This window comes from Paroedura picta, chromosome 4 (genome assembly GCF_049243985.1).
Source record: "Paroedura picta isolate Pp20150507F chromosome 4, Ppicta_v3.0, whole genome shotgun sequence".
Classification (NCBI taxonomy): domain Eukaryota; kingdom Metazoa; phylum Chordata; class Lepidosauria; order Squamata; family Gekkonidae; genus Paroedura; species Paroedura picta.
Genome location: NC_135372.1, coordinates 40637494 through 40656289, shown reverse-complemented (window position 1 = coordinate 40656289; position 18796 = coordinate 40637494). Strand labels below are relative to the sequence as shown.

The window sequence follows — 18796 nt, the reverse complement described above, 5'->3', positions numbered from 1 at the left end:
TGGGTCAAGAACCGAAGGCGGGCGGCACAACTGGCCAACCGCCTTCGAGGATAGCGGACGGGCGGCAAATAGCGTGGCGGGGAAGGTGGAGCGGGCGAGAGTCGTTCCGGCATTTCCCTGTCTGGCGGAAGCCACGCGCTTGGTCCGGGCCGCGGTCGCCATGGAGGCGCTGCGGCTGCTGCCGAGGTCCGCGCAGGACTTCGGCTCGGCCGGCTACTGGGAGCGCTTCTTCCGCGAGCGGGGCGAGCGCGCTTTCGAGTGGTACGGCGAGTGGGAGGAGCTCCGCGGGCCCTTGGAGCGCTACCTGCGCCGGCGGGACTCGGTGAGCCTTGGCAGGCGGCGGGAGTCGTCCCGGTCTCTGCTGCGTGGCCACCTGGCCCAGCCAGAAATAGATTTCTGCACATCCAAGGGGGCTGGTCTCGAGCAAAGCGGCGCAGAACTGGCGGCTTAAAACAAAACGAAGTTTGAGGCCAGGGCACCTCGGAGAGCCGCCAAGTTTGAGTGTCTTGAAAATGTGCTTTGTTGGTCTTGAATAGCACAATAAAATCAGAGTCCAGCAGCACCTTTAAGACCAACAAAGATTTATTCAAGGCGTGAGCTTTCGAGTGCAAGCAAGTCTGAGGAAGAGTGCTTGCACTCTAAAGCTCACGCCCTGACTAAATCTTTCTTAGTCTTAAAGGTGCTACTGGACTCTGATTTTATTATGAAATGAAGATGGGTAGCAGATTCAGTTACTTCTATTTGTTTATTTTTCAGCTTTTAGTAGGAGAAGAGTTGGCTTTCACACCCTGCTTTCCACTGCCCGATGGAGTCTCAAAGTGGCTTACAATCACATTCCCTTCCTCTCCCCACATCAAATACACTGAGAGGTAGGTGAGGCTGAGAGGACTCTGACAAAACTGCTCTGTGAGAACAGTTCTAACAGGGCTATGACTAGCCCAAGGTCACCCAGCTGGCTGCATGGGGGAATCGAACCTAGGTCACCAGATCAGAAGCCACAGCTTTTAACCACTCCACCATGCTGGCTCTTAGCCCTTCCTTCCCTGGGCCCTCAGGATTAGTGACACAAATCAACTCTATAACGATTACCCTAGAAACTTACATAAATCCTAAAAGTATAAAATACCAATATATTTAGAGGAATATAAAATACTACAGTGCTTTGTGACTTCCATTCCAGGTTTCTAGTTTTTACACCACTGTGGTGGGAAGGACTGTACCACTTCTGACTATATGGTGATGTTCCCTCATTCATTCTCTGTTGTTCTCCCCAAAGCATCTTACAGCATCCTTCCCTTCTTTTTTATTCTCGCAACAACAGTCTCCTGAAATAGGCTATGCTGAGTGAGGAAGGGTATGACCGGACCAGGGTCACACTGTGGTAAAGTGGGGATTGAGTCTCCTAGACTGTAGGTTAACAGTCCAGTCCAGCCTTTTTCAACCTTGAGACTGTGGAGGAGCCCCTGAAATAATTTTTAGACTTCAAGGAGCCCTGGAAGTGATGTCAGCTGGCCATGCCCCAGAAGTGACGTCACTACCCACACCCTTAGTCCTCCTTTTGCTCCCTCCCCCTGCCGCCTTTACCATGGTGGCTTTGCCTCAGGTAGGCCGGAAAGAAGAGTAGGAGCTGAGAAGACAGCCCAGACCCGCCTATACCACGCCACTTCACAGTTTCTGTGGACCCTCTTCAGAACTCTCACGGACTTCCAGGTGTACTCAGACCCTTGGTTGGGAATCCCTGACCAGAAGAAAGCCAGATGGAAGCTAGAACTGAAAATGTTGTCGCGTTGTCCTCTTCCTCTTAGATAACTTCTGGTTGCAGGGATTCTTTTTCTTTTTTCATTTGAGGCCATTGAAAACCACGGTCCCTCATCTGGAGTACTGTGGTCCTTTCACTGCACCATTCTACTGCATAGGTTTGAAAAGAAAAGGTAGGCATGAAAGTGTGAAGGTTAGAATGCTGGGAAATCCAGTTCAAATCCCCATGCTGACAGGAAGGCTTTTGGGAGATATCTTGTTGGTCTTTGGTGTTCCCCCAAAGCCCTGTTTCCTAAAAAAAGACTACTTCATATTTCCAGTTCTCATAGCAGTTTGGTCTTTCTCAGTCTCATTTACTCAAGAGAGTTGTGAGGATAAAGTGGACAAGGTGAATGCTCCCCTAAACCTCTTAAAGCAACCTCTTTTGACCATGGAGGAGCCTCTGAAATAACCTTTCAGGCTTCAAGGAACTCCAGAAGTGGTGACATGCCCCTTCAGAGAAGTGGGCATGGAAGGAAGGTGCAGGAGCTAGGCCTCTGCTTCCCAGCCATATTCTACATGATTGCACCACTTCTTGGGTTTCTCAAAGCCTGAAGAATGTTTCAGGGGTTTCTCAATGGTAAAAAAGTTGAGAAAGGCTGAACTAGGTGAAGGAAGAGCTGACATTTGAATCTGCTAGGTGGGAAATCCAAGTCCCCTCCTCCAAATATACACACAGTCATCCATTAGCGTGGAGAACAAATCTCTGTAGAATATTCCTTCACAGATCTTTGATAGTGAATCATCATGTGCCTGTAGAGCTCATATTTGTATCAGTGGATTTGCATGAAAGCTCTGTGGGGGCAGGTTCATTGAAGAAGAAGAAGAAGAAGAGTTGGTTCTTATATGCCGCTTTTCCCTACCCGAAGGAGGCTCAAAGCGGCTTACAGTCGCCTTCACATTCCTCTCCCCACAACAGACACCCTGTGGGGTAGGTGAGGCTGAGAGAGCCCTGATATCACTGCTCGGTCAGAACAATTTTATCAGTGCCGTGGCGAGCCCAAGGTCACCCAGCTGGATGCATGTGGGGGAGCGCAGAATCGAACCCGGCTCGCCAGATTAGAAGTCCGCACTCCTAACCACTACACCAAACTGGCTTCACAGCAAGACCTGTTTTCCCGCAGCAGTTTGAGTTTTCTTGGCAATGTTTTTTCATTGTCCAGTCTCTCTTTGACCTGGTGTCCGGAACACTATTCTCCTGTTGTTCATGTCAGGCATCATCTTCCGGTTCGCTTGAGAAGAATGTGATGCGCTGTCCTTCTTTTCCTCCCACCAGATCCTCGTTGTTGGGTGCGGCAACTCAGAAATGAGCGAGCAGCTCTACGATGACGGGTACCAAAGTATTGTCAACGTGGACATTAGCGAAAGGGCCATCAAGCAGATGGGGGAACGCAGCGCTGCCCTGCGGCCCACGATGACCTACCTGGTGATGGATGTGCTGCAGATGGATTTCCCGGATGGGTGTTTCCAAGTGGTCCTAGACAAAGGCACTCTGGATGCCCTCCTGACAGATAGCGAAGAGCCCACCGTGGCCAGGGCCGAGCGGATGTTTGATGAAATCAGCCGTGTCCTCCAGTTTGGAGGGCGCTATCTGTGCGTCTCCTTAGCCCAAATGCATGTCTTGAAAACGACCGTGGAGTATTTCTCCAAGGAAGGCTGGATGGTCCGAATACACCAAGCTTCTGGGAAGCAAGCCACCGGGTCCGAAGGCAAATTTGCCCTGCCAGTGTTCGTCTACGTCATGACAAAGATGAAGCCCGTGCCCGGCTCAACGTCCCGAATTCTGGAACTGTGTGCAGAGAACCACGACAAGCCCGTCCGGTTCTCATCTCTGGATCATCTGATCGAGGCGGTTAAAGAGAGGCAGCAGTATGCTCTCCTGCGCAGCCAGCTGAATAAGAATCCCGGTGCAGGGGACGTCTCCCTGGATCTCTGCAGCAAGGACGGTGGCCGAGCCCGCTACACCTTGCATGTGGTACACTGCCCGACGGTGAAGGTGTCCCGGGACAATCGCTTTGCCATCTTCATTGGTGAGTTTGTTTCCTCCACGTTGGCTGCTTGCTTGGATGTCCAGGCTGGGTAGTGCGGCCAGTAATTTCTCTGCTCGGGGGATTTCTGCCTTTTCCAGGCTCCTTGTGGGGTTGAGTATATGGAAACCGAGTGCCCTGTAAGCCAGCAGTAGTTAATGATAGGAAGGGTCAGAGTGTCCTTTGTAACCATTACTTTTCCTGAAGGATGCTGGGAAATATGCAAGCACAAGTTGTTTATTTCTTCCCAAAAGACATCTTTTTTCCAGAAGAGAGCAGCCAACTTGGAGTCGTTCCTTTAACACAGGCTTTCTCATCCAGGGTTTTGTGAAACTTGGGTTTCTTGACAGCCCTGGAAGGGTTTCCCAAACGGGTGGGGGTTGATTAACTTTTCAATCAATCAATTTTATTTACGGTCATAGACCAGCCAGTAAAAAACATAAAATTACAAATATAACATCAATTATAAATGGGTAAAAACTAAGAAATAAGAACAGTTGTATATGGATCCAATATAAAAGCACTAGGGAACAGGGCTGGTCCAGCTCTGCCTTATTTTTATAGCTACCCAAGCAAATCTAGCAATAACTTTTGTTAGATCTTTATTTGTGTCTGAAAGTAGTAGCTTAAGACGCTGTTTCCTCAAAGCTCTGGGGCATTCTGCGAGCAATGAGGCCAGTGTATTTATGCGGAGGTGACGATAGAGCCTGCACTCAAATAGGACATGTTCAGCTGTCTCTATTTGACCTTCGCCACAGACACACTTACGTGCTTCTATCGGTAGCTCCTTGAACTTTCCTTCCAGGAAAGCGGAAGGGAGGGCATTATAGCGGAGAAGAGTAAAAAATCTTCTTTGTTCAGAATTTAGAAGATCAGTTAAATATGGCATTGAGACAGCCTTGTTAAGAAGGTCTTTCCCAAAAAGTGGGTCCAATATCTTATTGATATCATGCTGTCTTTCTACATCTATTACTCTGTTCCTTATTAATTCTTTCGCTTTGTCATGTCCCAGGCCTAAAATAAATTGATAGGACAGACCATAGGAGCACAGCTTCTCTGGTAGTGCTTTTAGCCAGGGTGCGACAAATGAATCTGTCAGTAGGAGGCTGATAAGACCTCTCTGCCGAAATACCAGTTTAAGCCAGAACATAAGGGTTGCCATCCAGAGCCTAGTCTGAACATTAACCATTCCAGTCTCTATCCTAATTGCGATATTGGAGATGTTATTTGGCAATTGGAGAATAGTTCTCAGAAATTTAGACTGGACCTTCTCTAGGTTAGATAGATTACCAGAGATGCTTATTGGGGCCCCATAGGTTAGTTGTGCAAGAGCTTTAGCCTTAAAGATGTTGATGGCCGCTTGTATGCATCTTCCACCTTTTTGCCAAAAAAATTTCTGAATTGCACTTGAGCTTTTCTGCGCGTTTGATGAGATATAATTTATATGTGCAGTTCTAGCTTGTGTGGCATGAATTATGACTCCCAAATATTTGTATTGTTTTACTTGCTCTATCAGGGTCCCATTTATTCTCCAAATGTGAGATTTTGGCCTCTTTCCACAAACCATCACCTGAGTTTTATTGTGGTTCACTTCAAGGTAGTTTGCTTGGCAGTACAAGTTTAAGGCACTCAAAGCTCTTCTCATTCCTATGGGAGTCCTAGAGAATAAGGCTAGATCATCGGCATAAAGCAAAAATGAAATGTGTTTTCCACTGATTTTTGGAGGATGGAAATTTGGGTTTTTGAGATAGCTGCCAATGTCATTAATAAAGTAATTAAATAGGAGGGGGGCCAATATGCATCCCTGCTTAACTCCCTTTGTTGTCTTGATTAAATCTGTGAGATGTCCTTGGGGCTATATTTAACTCTTATGGCAGTATTTTCATGTAGTCTTTTAATAAGCACAAGTAGCCTCCTGTCTATGGAGGTCCTGCCTAATTTGGCCCATAACAGATCTCTTGGAATAGAGTCAAATGAAGATTTAAAATCAATAAATGAGATATAAAGGGAGGTTGATTTCTTTGAGGAGTATTTAGCTATTAGGTGATCTACCAGCATACAATGATCCAGTGTGGAATATCCTTCTCTAAAGCCTCCTTGTTCCTCTGCTAGGATGTTCTCTTCTTCTAGCCAGTCTCTATATTTCCAGCATAGGTGCCTAGCATACAGCTTACTTATGGTGCTGAGGAGGCTTATTGGTCTGTAGTTTTGGGGTTCCTTCCTATTTCCTCTCTTGTATATGGGTACCACCACTGCTACTTCCCAACCTTTTGGAAGGATACCTGTTCTGTCAATTGTTGTAAACAGTTTAGCCAATACTGGCACCCACCATTCTATGTTCCTTCTAATTAGTTCAGGAGGTACTAAATCATAGCCAGGGGCTTTCCCTGATTTAAGGGTACCAATGAGCTTCCTGACTTCAGAGTGATTAACTTGTGGCCATTCCGGTATCCTGGTCAGCTCTCCCACTTCTGTTGCCTGAATTAGCTTTATCTCTAATGAAGAGTATAGCACCTTATAATGTGCTTCCCATATTCCCGGTGGGATGGTTGAAGCTGAAACTGATTTTGCTTTACAATCAGACACTAGTTTCCAGAACCAAGATGAGTTTTTATCGAGAACAGCTTGCCTGATTTGTTCCCAGGCTTCTCGAGCAGCCTTCTTCTTTTTAACAACTATCACACTTTTATACTTCTGTTTTAATTGCTTGATCTCATTTCCTATAACATCAGAGGGATCAGTTCTATAATATATGTATTTATCTCTTAGGGCCCGTTTTATGGCTCTACATTCTCCATCGAACCAAGTATTGTAATGGCTGTTTGTCTGCTTATTTTTACCTTGCATAGCATTAGATAATGCATCCTGAAGGACCTCAATCAAGCTTTCGTACCTGTTTAGGATTGAGGTGCTTTCAGAGTTAGAGAGAAATTCTTTTGTTTTGTTAATAAAAGATGTTAGGCTAAACAGATCATTAACTTTTGATATATATTTAAAATTGTTAAACATTTATCAGGTGACCAACCTGCAGGTAGAGGTTTCTAAAACTATGTATGTGCTGCAGTAAGTGGACAAAGAAATTTTCTCCCTCTCCTAGTAAACAAGAACTTGTTCTGCATAGTGGACTAGATGGTCCCAGAAGGTCCCTTCCAACTCTATGATTCTATGAGGGCATTGAATGAACTGATGGGCAGTAGGTTCAGGACAGACAAAAGGAAACACTACTTTACACAGAGAATGACTAAAAGGTGGAATTCACTGCCAGAGAATGAAGTGGCAGCCACAGGAATAAACAGCTGTTAAAGGGGATTAGATTCCTGGAGAAGTGTATCAATGGTAGCTGAAGGGGACCGCTACATTCAGAGGCACTAAGCCTCTGAATCACAGAGCCAGGAGGCGACATCAGGGGAAGGCCTTTGATCCCAGTTCCTTGTTGTTGGCTCTCCAGAGGAACTGGTTGGCCACTTTGAGATAGGGCGATGGACCAGATGGACCGTTGGTCTGATTGTGCAGGGCTCTTCTCATGTTCTTATTTGCTCTTTCGTCTCTTCCCCAGTCCCGCAGGGCAGGGAAACAGAGTGGCTCTTTGGAACGGAGGAAGGGCGGAAGCAGTTGGCTGCCAGCGCAGGGTTCCGACGCCTGGTCACGGTGGCCTTGCACTGGGATCAGCACTATGAAAGCATGGACGCCATCCAGGCAGAGCTGTCGGGGAAAGTGATGGAGCTGGCCCCCCTCGGCCTCCCGGCCCAGCAGAAGGTAAGCAGCTTGGGGAAGCGTAAGTGAAATCAGTGGCTCTCTGCCGTGCAGGGGAAAGGTGCCTCAATCCTCAACCATCATGTGCTGGTCTAGACAGGCCACTGTTTCAGGTGTGTTGGAGTCACAGGCAGATCTGCCAGCTTTGTTTCTGGCCATAAGATTAGGAGTCACATGAAAAATAACAGAAAACCAGATAGGCTCTTCTCCTCTCCCCGCTTCCCGGATTTAAAAATTGGTGTGGCTTTTTTATTCATCCCCCCCCCCCCCCGGCCTTGTTCTGGCGTCAAAGCTCTCAAAAAAAGAAAAGTGGCAGGTTTCACTCTGTGTTTGATACTTGCCCGAGAAGGAAGTGTCCGTGTTTTTGCAAGATAGAAGTGGATGACAATTTGGATTGGCTGTGGTTCGTAGGATGGCCTTATTGCTCAGAGAGCAGGTTTTACACACGTAAGGTACCAGGTTCGGTTCCATCTTCAGGGATCCCAGGCAGTGGGCATTAGAGACTCTAGACCCCAGAGAACAGATTTGAAACACACCCAGTGCACTCGGTGGCCTGTGACCGAAATAGAGCTTCATACGACCCTGTGCTTAATCTCGCTGTTTTAGTGCATTTTGCTGGACCAGGAACACAGTGGTGGTCCAGTGGTGGTCTTACACCTTTGGAAGGTCTACCTTAGCTTCCTCTAGGTGTTAGGGTAAAATATATCTCTTCAGTCTCAACTGACCGTTCCATTGTTTTTTTCACTGTTTTATGGGTTGTTTCCCAGTCTGGGAACTTTTTGAATATCATTTCAGGTGGCTGTTATTTTTTTTAAATACCCTAGCTTAATATTTGTTTTATTGGTTTAGCATACGCACCCCCTCAAGCAGGTCTCTGGAGAGGCGGCACGGATACTTTCGAAATGAAGTTATCAAGAGTCATTTCCTGTTCTGTTCTCCAACTCCTAGAGACCAGTGTGGTGGGAGAGCTAATGTAGTATAGTGGTTACAGTGGCCTCTGATTTGAAGAATGGGGTTGGATTCCCCACTCCTCCACATGCAACCTGCTGGGTGACCTTGGGTGAGTCACAGTTCTCTCAGAGCTCTCTCAGCCCTACCTACCTCACCAGCTGTCTGTTGCGGGGAGAGGAAGGGAAGGTGATTGTAAGCTGCTTTGAGACTCCTTCGGGTAGTGCAAAGCAGGGTATAAAAACAATTCTTCTTCTTCCAGGTTCCTTTTCTGTCAGTGGGCGGAGACATCGGGATCCGCACCATTCAGCATCGTGACACGAGCTCCCTCAGCGGAGAGTATGTCATCCAGGATGTGAAGGGAGAGGATGGCCGCTACTTCCGCCACCTGATCTTCCTCAGCAACAGAAACGTGGTGCAGTCAGAAGCCCGACTCTCATCCGAAGCATCTTGCAAAGGTGAATTACGCGAGGGTGTGATTAGAGGGCTCCCTCCTTCCCAAAATGAATGCAAGCTCCTGTATGGCAGTATGAGGATTTGTGGGCAGCAATGAACCAAGATGGCATCCATTCTCATGGCTTTGGAGAGAACTAAAATTGCAGGTTGTTTCAGTGCAAAAACACAAGGCACCAGAGGAGATCTTGAGTGGTGAGGGCCAGTGTGGTGTGGTTACCATGCCGGATAGCCCAGGCAAGTCCGATCCCATCAGATCTCTGAAGCTAAGTAGGGTCGGCCCTGGTTAGCACCTGGGTGGGAGACCTCCAAGGAATACCAAGGCTGTGATACAGGGGCAAGCTGTGGCAAACCGCCACTGGATGTCTCTTGCCTGGCAGCCAGGCAACCTTTGAAGGCTAGTGATTGATAGACTTTTGGTAAAGTCTTAATATCCTGGAAATTAGCAGAGTGTCCACTTAGTTAAGCGCAGCATGCGTATCGGGATTCAGAATGCGTGAGGTATGAAAACCACAAAGAAATGCACATACTCTGGTTGTTCTAGTTAACTAAGATAATAACTGTTTATTAGGAAACTTCATACATCACATAAAAAGTTAAACTGATGGTTGCTAGCCTAGTCTGAGAGGCTAGAGGCCTCTCTGTATCCATCATGTTGCAAGCATAAAGGATGGAGGGGGGAGAGAGACGCAGGAAACAGGAAATTAACCCTCTAGGAACAGGTCAGTGAGGCCACAAGTGTGAGTGATCAGTGTTCCTATCTATCTCACTAACTATGGTAAAGAGAGTTACTGTAGCAAGCTGAGGCAAGAGGCATTGCACAGGGCTTAACTTCCAACAATCTTAGGATCTGCTGGCTACTTTACAGACATGGAATGGGCTTCCTTGGGAGGTGGCGGGTTCTCATTCTTTGGAAGTTTTTAAGCAGTGGATAGATAGTCATCTGACGGAAATGTTGCTTTTATGAACTTAGGCAGATTGTGAGTGGTTGAGCAGGAAGGGATGTGCCAGTGTTGGTCTCTTGTGGCCCTTCTTTGCATACCCAGGAAATTGCTGATCGCTGCTGAAGGATGGTAGGTGAACTTCCCTCCAGGCCAGGCTGGATTCTGGAGATGTTTAGTTGGGGGGATCACTTGGGCATAAAATTGGAGTCACTGTGGGTGGACAGTTAGTTGTGAGTTCCTACATTGTGCAGGGGGTTGGACTAGATGACTAATAAAACATTGACAGTGCTGAAACACTGGCTACAAATTCTAATTCCCAAAAGGCGTAAAAGGCGGGGGGGGACACATCCTCTCTAAGCAGTATAAAGAATTTCCAGCTCTGAACTGGAATCAAGCTCAATTGGCTGTATTTTGATTCCTTCTTACCCTAATCAAGAAATAAAGCAGAAAATAATTGTAAAGCCATATCCCTAATACCTATTAGGTTTTTCTCTTTTTTTGTATGTTGAGATTATTATTATAGATAGAAGAAGAAAAGTTGGTTCTTATATGCTGCTTTTCTCTACCCAAAGGAGTCTTCAGGCGGTTTACAATCTCCTTTCCTTTTCTCTCCCCACAACAGACACCATGTGAGGGAGGGGAGGCTGTGAGAGCCCTGATATTACTGCTTGGTCAGAATAGCTTTATCAGTGCTGTGGCAAGCCCAAGGTCACCCAGCTGGTTGCACGTGGGGAAGCATGGAATCAAACCTGGCTCCCCAGATTAGAAGTCCGCACTCCTCACCACTACACCAAGCTGGCTCTCTTACAAGGTGACCAAACAGAGGCCCTTCTGTCAGTAGTGAAGGCGGCCTGCAGACTGGCTGGAAGTGGCTCTGTTGGGGGGGGGGGCAGTAGGATCTGGTGCTAAATTCCAGGTGCACTTCTGCCCCACCTCTTCTGCCTTAGCAATCTGTGATGTTGTTTATTTTCCTCCTCTCAATTTTTTAAAAACCTTGCCTTGGTCAGGAACTAAGAAGCTCAAAAAGAAGAAGAAAGCTGCTTCCAGTGACCCTGTGAAGCCCACTGAAGGGTCTACCAGTCTGTCCATTGACAAGAGCTACCTGTGCTGCGCTCATCACCGAGCCATGGTCGCGGGCCTGTGTCTGCTGAAGGATCCTGAACGTCTCCCAGGTAAGCTGCGTTTCTGTCGGTCCCAGGAGCACGAGTCTCATGCTTTCCACGGAGATGTGACTGAACGCTTTGTACTCTCCCCAGCTGCAGCTGAGTGAATTGAAAACTTAGATCAGCTTTTCACAACTTGTTAACCATTGAGAACCCCCTGAAACAACCTTCAGGCTTCGGGAAATCCCAGAAGTGGCGCAATCGTGCAGAATATGGTTGGGAAGCATCGCTGTGTACACGCCCACCTGGGAACCCTCCCCTTTCTACCTGCAGGCCCATCATTGGCCAGTTTGGGAGGGGGGGGCAGGTTGACATGACAGTATATGATATCACCCGATGAGCATTGTAAGAAGGTTAAAAATGCCTTAAATATTAACTCCCAACCCTTTGTGAAACCCTTCCAGGGCCATCAAGAGACCCTGGCTGAAAAAGCCTGGCTTAGATATTAGCACTGAACAGGATTGTCCAATTGGTCTGTATAAACCTTGTATTTATGTGGCTACGTATTTTTTATAGTATTATTTTATACGCTTCCTGTGTGCAACTCCACCATTCAATAATCTGTTTTCCCCTGGCATGAGTCAAGCTACGCTCACTCAGCCTTGTTCCAAACTCAGACCCAGGGCTTGCTCAAAGAAGCAGCGACAGTCCTGACGCTGCTGCCTAGTGAGGCGTTTTGCAAATCGCTGGTGATCCTACCAGGTTTTTTTTCTTTTTTCTGCCGTCAAGGTTTGTTTGTGCACTCAAGCAGCCTCACGGCACCATTCGAAAGCAAGTCATTGTGGCCTGTAGTTTCATTGGCTGGAGATGCACGTCGGTCGGCTGGAGGGCTACCCTGGGATGGCCTCAGTCCACAGCCAGAGACTTGGAAGGGGTTGGGGCCCAGTGGCCCAGAAAAGGGCAGCAGGGAGTGCATTGAGTTCTCTTTGCGAAGACCACAGCAGATCCTTCAGAGGTGGCCTTTTTTCCTGGGGAACGTTGATTTCTAAGTTTGCGTCCTTCCTTGAGTCGCAGCAAGAAAAGGCAGGCTGGAAATTAAGCAAATCAACGAGTCAGGAGGGAGATGTTAGAACTGGAATTAACTTGTGTATTTATCTTGAGAATTTCTATGCTGCTTCTCCCAGTTTCTTGCTTGGAGCAGCCTCCAAAATAAGATGCCCTTGCGATGGAGTGGGCAGTGCCAGCCCAGAGCCAGCAGATGCCCAGGAGGGTGTCTATTTGCTTTGGTGGTGTTGGCACCCAGGAGAGCGATCCAGGAACATTCTGGCACAACTGCTTCCCGCGGGCAGCTGCATTCCCCTCGCCCTCTGCTTGCAGACTCCCTGACTGCTCTGTGTGCCGATTGCAGAGGTCCCGATCCGTGTGCTGGTGATTGGCCTGGGCGGCGGCAGCCTGCCCCTCTTCATCCACGACTACTTCTCACAGTGCACCGTTGAGGTAGTGGAGATCGACCCGGCCATTTTGGAAGTGGCCACGCACTGGTTCAGCTTCTTAGCAGACGACAGGTTGAAGGTTTACATCGCGGATGGCTTAGTCCACGTCTCCAACCTAGTGGCAGAAGGTAACTACTTCTGGGGGCTCCTTTCTAGTCAATACCAGGGTGAGGGGATGTGTGTGTGTGGGGGGGGGTTGCTTTCTTGTTTGTGACAAAATCTGCCTTGGGGAATTGCAAAGACCGCTGTCCTCTGTCGGTTCTTTCGTACTGAAGGAGTGACCCTTTCCAGCTTCTCTTGTTGAACCTGGCTGCTTTGGGGTGAGACAAAAGAGGGTTTGCATCCTTTACACTGCCAAATAGCACTGCTAGCTGTGTCGGCTGGAGTTTGTTGTGGCAGGACCCTTGCAAGAAAAAGCTGGTTTGGAAGAAACGTAACCCTGACTTGGATAGCTCAGGCCAGGGGCATACCTAGCTGATTTGGCACTCCGGGCAGATGGGTAGGGCTTGGTGCTGCTGAGATCGGGGCCTGGAACCCAGTAGGCACTGCAAGAAAAATGCCTAGGCCCACCTTACTACTTAATGCTTGCCCCATAGCACCTCGGGCCAGGAGTCTTCCCATCAGCCTGGAGAGATGGCCATGGGGCTTTATGCTGGCCTGAGTGGCCGTCAGGGCATGGGCCGCAGCCTCCGTGGTGCCCTCCCATGCTCCCCCAAGGGATGTACCCAGGCTACCCCCGTGATAGGCCTCTGTCTGGCCCAGGCTGGGCCAATCTCAGAAGCTAAGCAGCGTTGGTCCTGGGGAATACTTGACTAGGAGACCCCTAAGGAAGTCCAGGGTTGTTGCACAGGGGCAAAACCCACTTCTGAACATCTCTTGCTTGGAAAGCCTTAAGAGGGGGCTGCCATAAATCAGCTGTGACCTGATAGCCCTGAGACGTCATAGCGAGGGGCAGTATGCAAATTAAATGAATAAATGAAAATCAAATCAATAGCCACAAAAAAAGAGGCATATCGGTCATGACTACCGCCTACCACTAGAGGGAGCCTTGGTTCTGCTGTTCCCTTCAGGCTGCAAGGGGGAAATCAGATCCTTTGCCAGGCAATGAAAACAAAATGCCCTGAGATTTTGCCTCAACTAAGTGCAGTGGCTGCGTTCTGCTTGGCAGGGCGACCCTTTGCCTTACACCGGCATCCATTTGCATCGTTGCACACTAATAATCACTGCAACTTAGAGAAAGGGTGCCCTGCCCCAGATAGCTTAAGGCGTCCCGGCCGCATCAGATCTCAGAAATTAAGCAGGGTTGGCCCTGGTAAGTATTAGGAGGGGAGACCACCAGGATAGCCACACAGAGGCAGGCAGTGGGAAACCACCCCTGAACATCTCCAGCCTTGAAAACCGGGCAGGGTCACCTTCAATCAGCTGCCACTTGAAGGCACTTTGCGCCACCTCGGAGGAAGGTATGGCCTACCCATTTGGAAAACGGAGCATCCATCCTAGCCGATGAGCCTTCAGTACAGTTGGAGTACTCTATTGGCTGTGGTGGCTGCGTATTTCTGTATGATCCATTGCTATGTGCCAGGCCCAGCAAGCGGCTTAGGGGATAGCAGTGCTGTTGCTGGAATCTGCTTTTGTTGAAGGGGTTCTTTGTTTTTTGCATTTGCAGCCCCCCCGGGCAGCTCATATCAATCATCATATCATAACAAACAATAAAATTGACACAATCTTAAAATCCAGATCATTTATGTTTAAAATCTAGCAATACCAGAAGAATAAACACCCTTCTCTCTATCGAAAGAGGGGGACATAAAGTGGATATTAAGCATTTTAGGTAGGGAGGTGAAGAATTTTGATGATGTTTCTAGGCTTCAACCATAGGTCTGGCAGAACAGCTCTGTCTTACCAGGCCCTGCAGAACTGACTCCCAGGAACAACATTTGGACAGGCTCAATAGTCTGCAGCAGACAATGGGCAAGTGTGGAAGTTCAATTCCCCAAAGCTCATGAATGTCTGGATATACCCTAGAATCATTTGTGACCTTTTCCCGATAATGCCCCTAACCAAGAGGCAGTAAGAATGGTTACAGGGGTGTTTCCTGTCTGCCTCCAACTTTGGCTGTGTCTAGTCATGGATGGAGGTGGGAGGGGGAGAGACCAGGGAAGAGCCCACACTTTAGGTCACCTTAGGTTGCTCTTGAGGCTGCCCCAGAGTTCAGGGCTAACCCTGGTTAGCAAAACCGTGGATGATAACAGAACATGAGATGACTTCTCCATCCTCCTTGGGTGGGTAGTGATTCTGTTCAAATAGCCAACTGTGTCCTGTTCAGTACAGGAGAAATAGGCAACCATGTTGGTTGACCTCTGTTGGGAAAGCCCCAGAAAAGAAACCACCCTGTCCTATCGTCAGGGCTAGGGATGCTACTCCCCTGGTGGGATATAGGGGTCCACTGGAATGATAACCCATCTCCAGACTAAAGAGATCAGTTCTGGAGAAAATGGTTGCTTTGGAGGTTGGACTTCATAGCAGAATACTCTACTGAGGTCCCTCCCTGCCCCAGAACCTGCCTACTCCCAGCTCCATTCCCAAAGAAGAAGAGTTGGGGTTTTGTATTCTTATTGTCACTACCTGAACAAGTCCCAAAGCAGCTTACAGTTGCCTACCCTTCCTCTCCCCACAACAGACACCCTGTGAGGTAGGTGAGGCCGAGAGAGCTCTGAAAGGAACTGTGACTGGCCCAAACCGGCTGCATGGGGAGACGCTCCAGATTAGAGGCTGCCGCTCTTAGCCATTATGCCAAGCCGGTGCTCTCGAGATATTTCTCAGCCGTGAGCTGTCAGCCCTGTTCAGGACTCTTGTGTGCCTTCCTGTTTGTGCTGCCAAACCTTGTCCCTGGGATAGGTCTCTCAGGAATGTGTTGCTGCATTTTCTCTCTCCTCTCCTTCCCTAGCGCCCTCCTCTTACGATGCCATCATGGTTGATGTGGACAGCAAGGATGCTGCCGTGGGGATGAGCTGCCCACCCCCGGCCTTTGTGGAGAAGCCTTTCCTGCAGGAAGTGAGGGCCCTGCTAAAAATGGAAGGTGAGATTGAGCCATTGGCCTCCTTCAAGTCTGGAACTTAAGAAGCTTAAAGAACCACGCCTGATACTTTAAATGTGATGCATAGAAGCATTTGAAATGTTATGCACGAAAAAGCATATATTTATTTACAAAGAAAGTTAAAAACACTGTAAGGCCTCAGCGATAGCCTAACTACAAAATCAATTCTAAAAATCACAAACAAGGCCAAGGGTGGTCAAATTGTTACTCTCTGGATGTTCACGGACTATAATTCCCATGAGTCCCTGCTAATTTGGGAGGTGGTGGGTTCTCCATCTTTGGAAATGTTTAAACAGAGGCTAGATAGTCATCTGACAGAGAGGCTGATTCTGTGAAGGCTCAAGGGGGTGGCAGGTTACAGTGGATGAGCAGTAGGGATGTGAGTGTCCTGCATAGTGCAGGGGGTTGGACTAGATGGCCCAACTTTATTATTCTGTGATTCAATTGGCCATGCTAGCAGGGGCTCATGGGAATTGTAGTCCATGAACATCTGGAGGGCCATGATTTGGCCATCCCTGGACCAAGCATGTTTCGGTATGCAGATAGGTCTCTGGAGTGCTGTAGGCCAAGATTAGATACAGTTGTACTAAGATGAAGAAGGAGCAGGAGGAGGAGTTGGTTTTTATACTATGCTTTTCACTGCCTGAAAGCGCCTCAAAGCAGCTAACAATTGCCTTCCCTTTCCTCTCCCCACAATAGACACCCTGTGAGGTAGGTGAGTCTAGGAGAGCTCTGACAGGACTGCTCCATGAGAACAGAACTATCAGGACTGTGACTAGCCCAGGGTCACCCAGCTGGCTGCACATGGAGGAGGAGTGGGGACTTGAACTCAACTCACCAGATTAGAAGCCAGCTCTCTTAAGCACTACACTACGCTTGCTCTCATGAACCCCTGACAGTTGGCCACACTGGCAAGGGCTCCTGGGAATTGTAGTACATGAACATCTGCACCTTCCTCATCAATAAATAATAAAATATGCTGTGGAGCCATTGGCATGCATTGGATGCAGATGAATTCTGAATCTGGTCTGAAAAACTGCAGAGGCATGGGAGAGACGGCCACTGATTTTCTGTAGCCCCTCCTGGTTGTAGACACATGCTTTCTGAGAGAAGGGCAGCTTTATGGCAGGTTTTTGGGACTGGGGGATGGATCTTGGAAAGGATTAGAAGTGATCTTTGGGATGGCTGTGGCTTGCCAATGAAATAAGGGTTCCTCTTCTTACTTTCACTAAGGTGTTTTCATTCTCAACTTGGTGTGCCGAGACACCCAGCTCAGAGACACCGTTCTGGCCACCCTTAAAGAGGCCTTCCCCTTGCTCTATGCCCGGCGGATCGAGGGGGAGGTGAACGAGATCCTCTTCTGCCAGCAGCAGTCCCAACAAAAGCTACCTCCTGCAGAGCTCCAGTCATCGGCCCGGGTTCTGGAGAAAGCCCTGCGGCAGCCTGGCTGCATTTGGGACAGCACGTACGTCGTGGCAGACATGCTGGAGTCGGTGCAGCTGGTGTGAGGGAAGGAAAGGCCGCCCATCCCAAGCAGCATCTGGTACATGGAGAGAAGCAGCACCCCGTGGCACCTTGAGGATCAGTTGTACCCTTGCTGTTCTTGCGCGGTGCTTGGAGAGGGTTAGGCAAGTCCTTCCTTCGAGGTGGTACCGGAAAGCTGTCCCGGCCAAAAAGGAGGTCGCCACTCAGAGAGATCCTGAAGCCCGGCTCCGGAGTGGCTCCTTGTGGTGCATTTGCCTGGAGATGGCAGGGGATCCCTGGCACGGGTCTCTGTACCCCTTTTGGGGGAACTAAGAAGGGCAGAAGCGGCTACAAGGGAAAGCAGCCTCACGTCTGAAATAAACTCTGTCTGTTCTGGGGGGGGGGGGTACTTTGCAGTGTGAGCCAGTCACTTCAAATGAAATCTAATAGACTATGGAATGTGCAGAGGAGTTTTCTGTATCAGGAAGCCAGTGGACTGTGAGGCAGGGTGAGTGCTGGTGAGTACTACGAACCAAAGACTCGATTAAAAAAAAACCGAGTGTATAAGAGCTTGTGTTGTGGAGACTTGCCTCATTCTTTAAGCTGGAACATCTCTCCCTGAATCTCAATTTCGGGGGTTGTCTGGTTCTCCCCAACTCCTCGTTGGCAAAATTTTCTGGGATGAGGGAAACTAAGAGGGGAAGAAAGAAAGAATAGTGACCTGGCAGCAAATTCTTCCCTGCTGAAGGGAATGTTCTTGGTATGGATTTTCCAGTTCTTTTTATCTGCTCAATACAATTTCCTAATGCAATCCAGAGACCCCATGTGGCATAGGTCTCCTTTTTAGTGACCCTGATGATCTTTTTATTCTTGCACAGCTCCTGAAATGTAGCTGCTAGAATTTGCATTGGATCTGGACCTTTAAAGGCTCCAGGATTCCACGGGCACTTGCCTGCTTTTGACACAAATATTTGCAATTTGCTCAATTTTTCCTCTTGTGCCAACATGATGGTTGCTCCTGTAGCTTTTCAAGAGGTGGCTAAATTTTATTTGGTTGGGATGATTCTTGCTCTCCACAACTCAGGGGAAAAATTACCAAAAACCTAGGCTGCTTCCACAGATCAAGGGGAGAGCACTGCCCAGTTTGGCACAGGGTGGAGGGCTCAATGGGGCAACGAGTTCTCTTGGCTGCTGTCCGCGGTCCTTCAGAAAGCAAGGAGAACTCCAGACAGCTGTGCTGCTTCCTTCTGCCCTCCCTCTGACTCATCCCTGTCCAGACGCAAGTTTCCCCCCAGGCTGTAAGTCGGTCTCTCGCTGCATTACATTCTTGCGTCACGCCTACCAGCTCATCAGAACATGCAGGAAGGAGGGTGAAGGGTGCCAAAAAACAAACAAACAACCCCTAACACAAGTTCAGTGCCTTCGTTTGTGGTCGTTGTCTGTGCTGACCATTCACAACAAAAAGCAGAAGACAGTCCAGCAAGGTTTCATTGAAGGCTCTTTTTAAAAAAAATGCTGCCTGAATAAGCCTTTCTACGGCTGCTGTCTATGGAGTCAGACCAGGGGTCTGTCCAACCCAATACTGTTTGCTGTGTCTGATATTCTTGTAGCCAAAGATCATCTTGGCTGTGCTACCAGGACCTTTTTTATAGTTTTGACAGCAAGGACAAAAAACCTTTATTAGGGGGTAGACTTTTTATCTCCCTCCCCCCCCTCC

At 48.4% G+C, this 18796-nt stretch overlaps 1 protein-coding gene across 1 annotated transcript; it reads left to right on the top strand.

Annotated features, from left to right (window-relative positions):
* The first annotated feature begins 90 nt into the window (after positions 1-90).
* On the top strand, positions 91-17648 carry METTL13 (methyltransferase 13, eEF1A N-terminus and K55). Its single transcript, XM_077332576.1, has 8 exons — positions 91-322; positions 3074-3827; positions 7381-7580; positions 8788-8983; positions 10930-11094; positions 12434-12646; positions 15466-15597; positions 16849-17648. The coding sequence occupies exons 1-8, from the start codon at positions 161-163 to the stop codon at positions 17121-17123; spliced, it is 2097 nt and encodes a 698-aa protein (XP_077188691.1). The 5' UTR covers positions 91-160; the 3' UTR covers positions 17124-17648.
* The last annotated feature ends 1148 nt before the right edge of the window (positions 17649-18796 follow it).

What these genes read in the sequence shown, in the direction of transcription:
- METTL13 (XM_077332576.1), top strand. Translation starts at nt 161, where the DNA reads ATGGAGGCGCTGCGGCTGCTGCCGAGGTCCGCGCAGGACTTCGGCTCG. An exon ending in TCGCTTTGCCATCTTCATTG is followed by an intron (nt 3,828 to 7,380) that starts GTGAGTTTGTTT and finishes TCTCTTCCCCAG; the next exon opens with TCCCGCAGGGCAGGGAAACA. An exon ending in GCCTCCCGGCCCAGCAGAAG is followed by an intron (nt 7,581 to 8,787) that starts GTAAGCAGCTTG and finishes TTCTTCTTCCAG; the next exon opens with GTTCCTTTTCTGTCAGTGGG.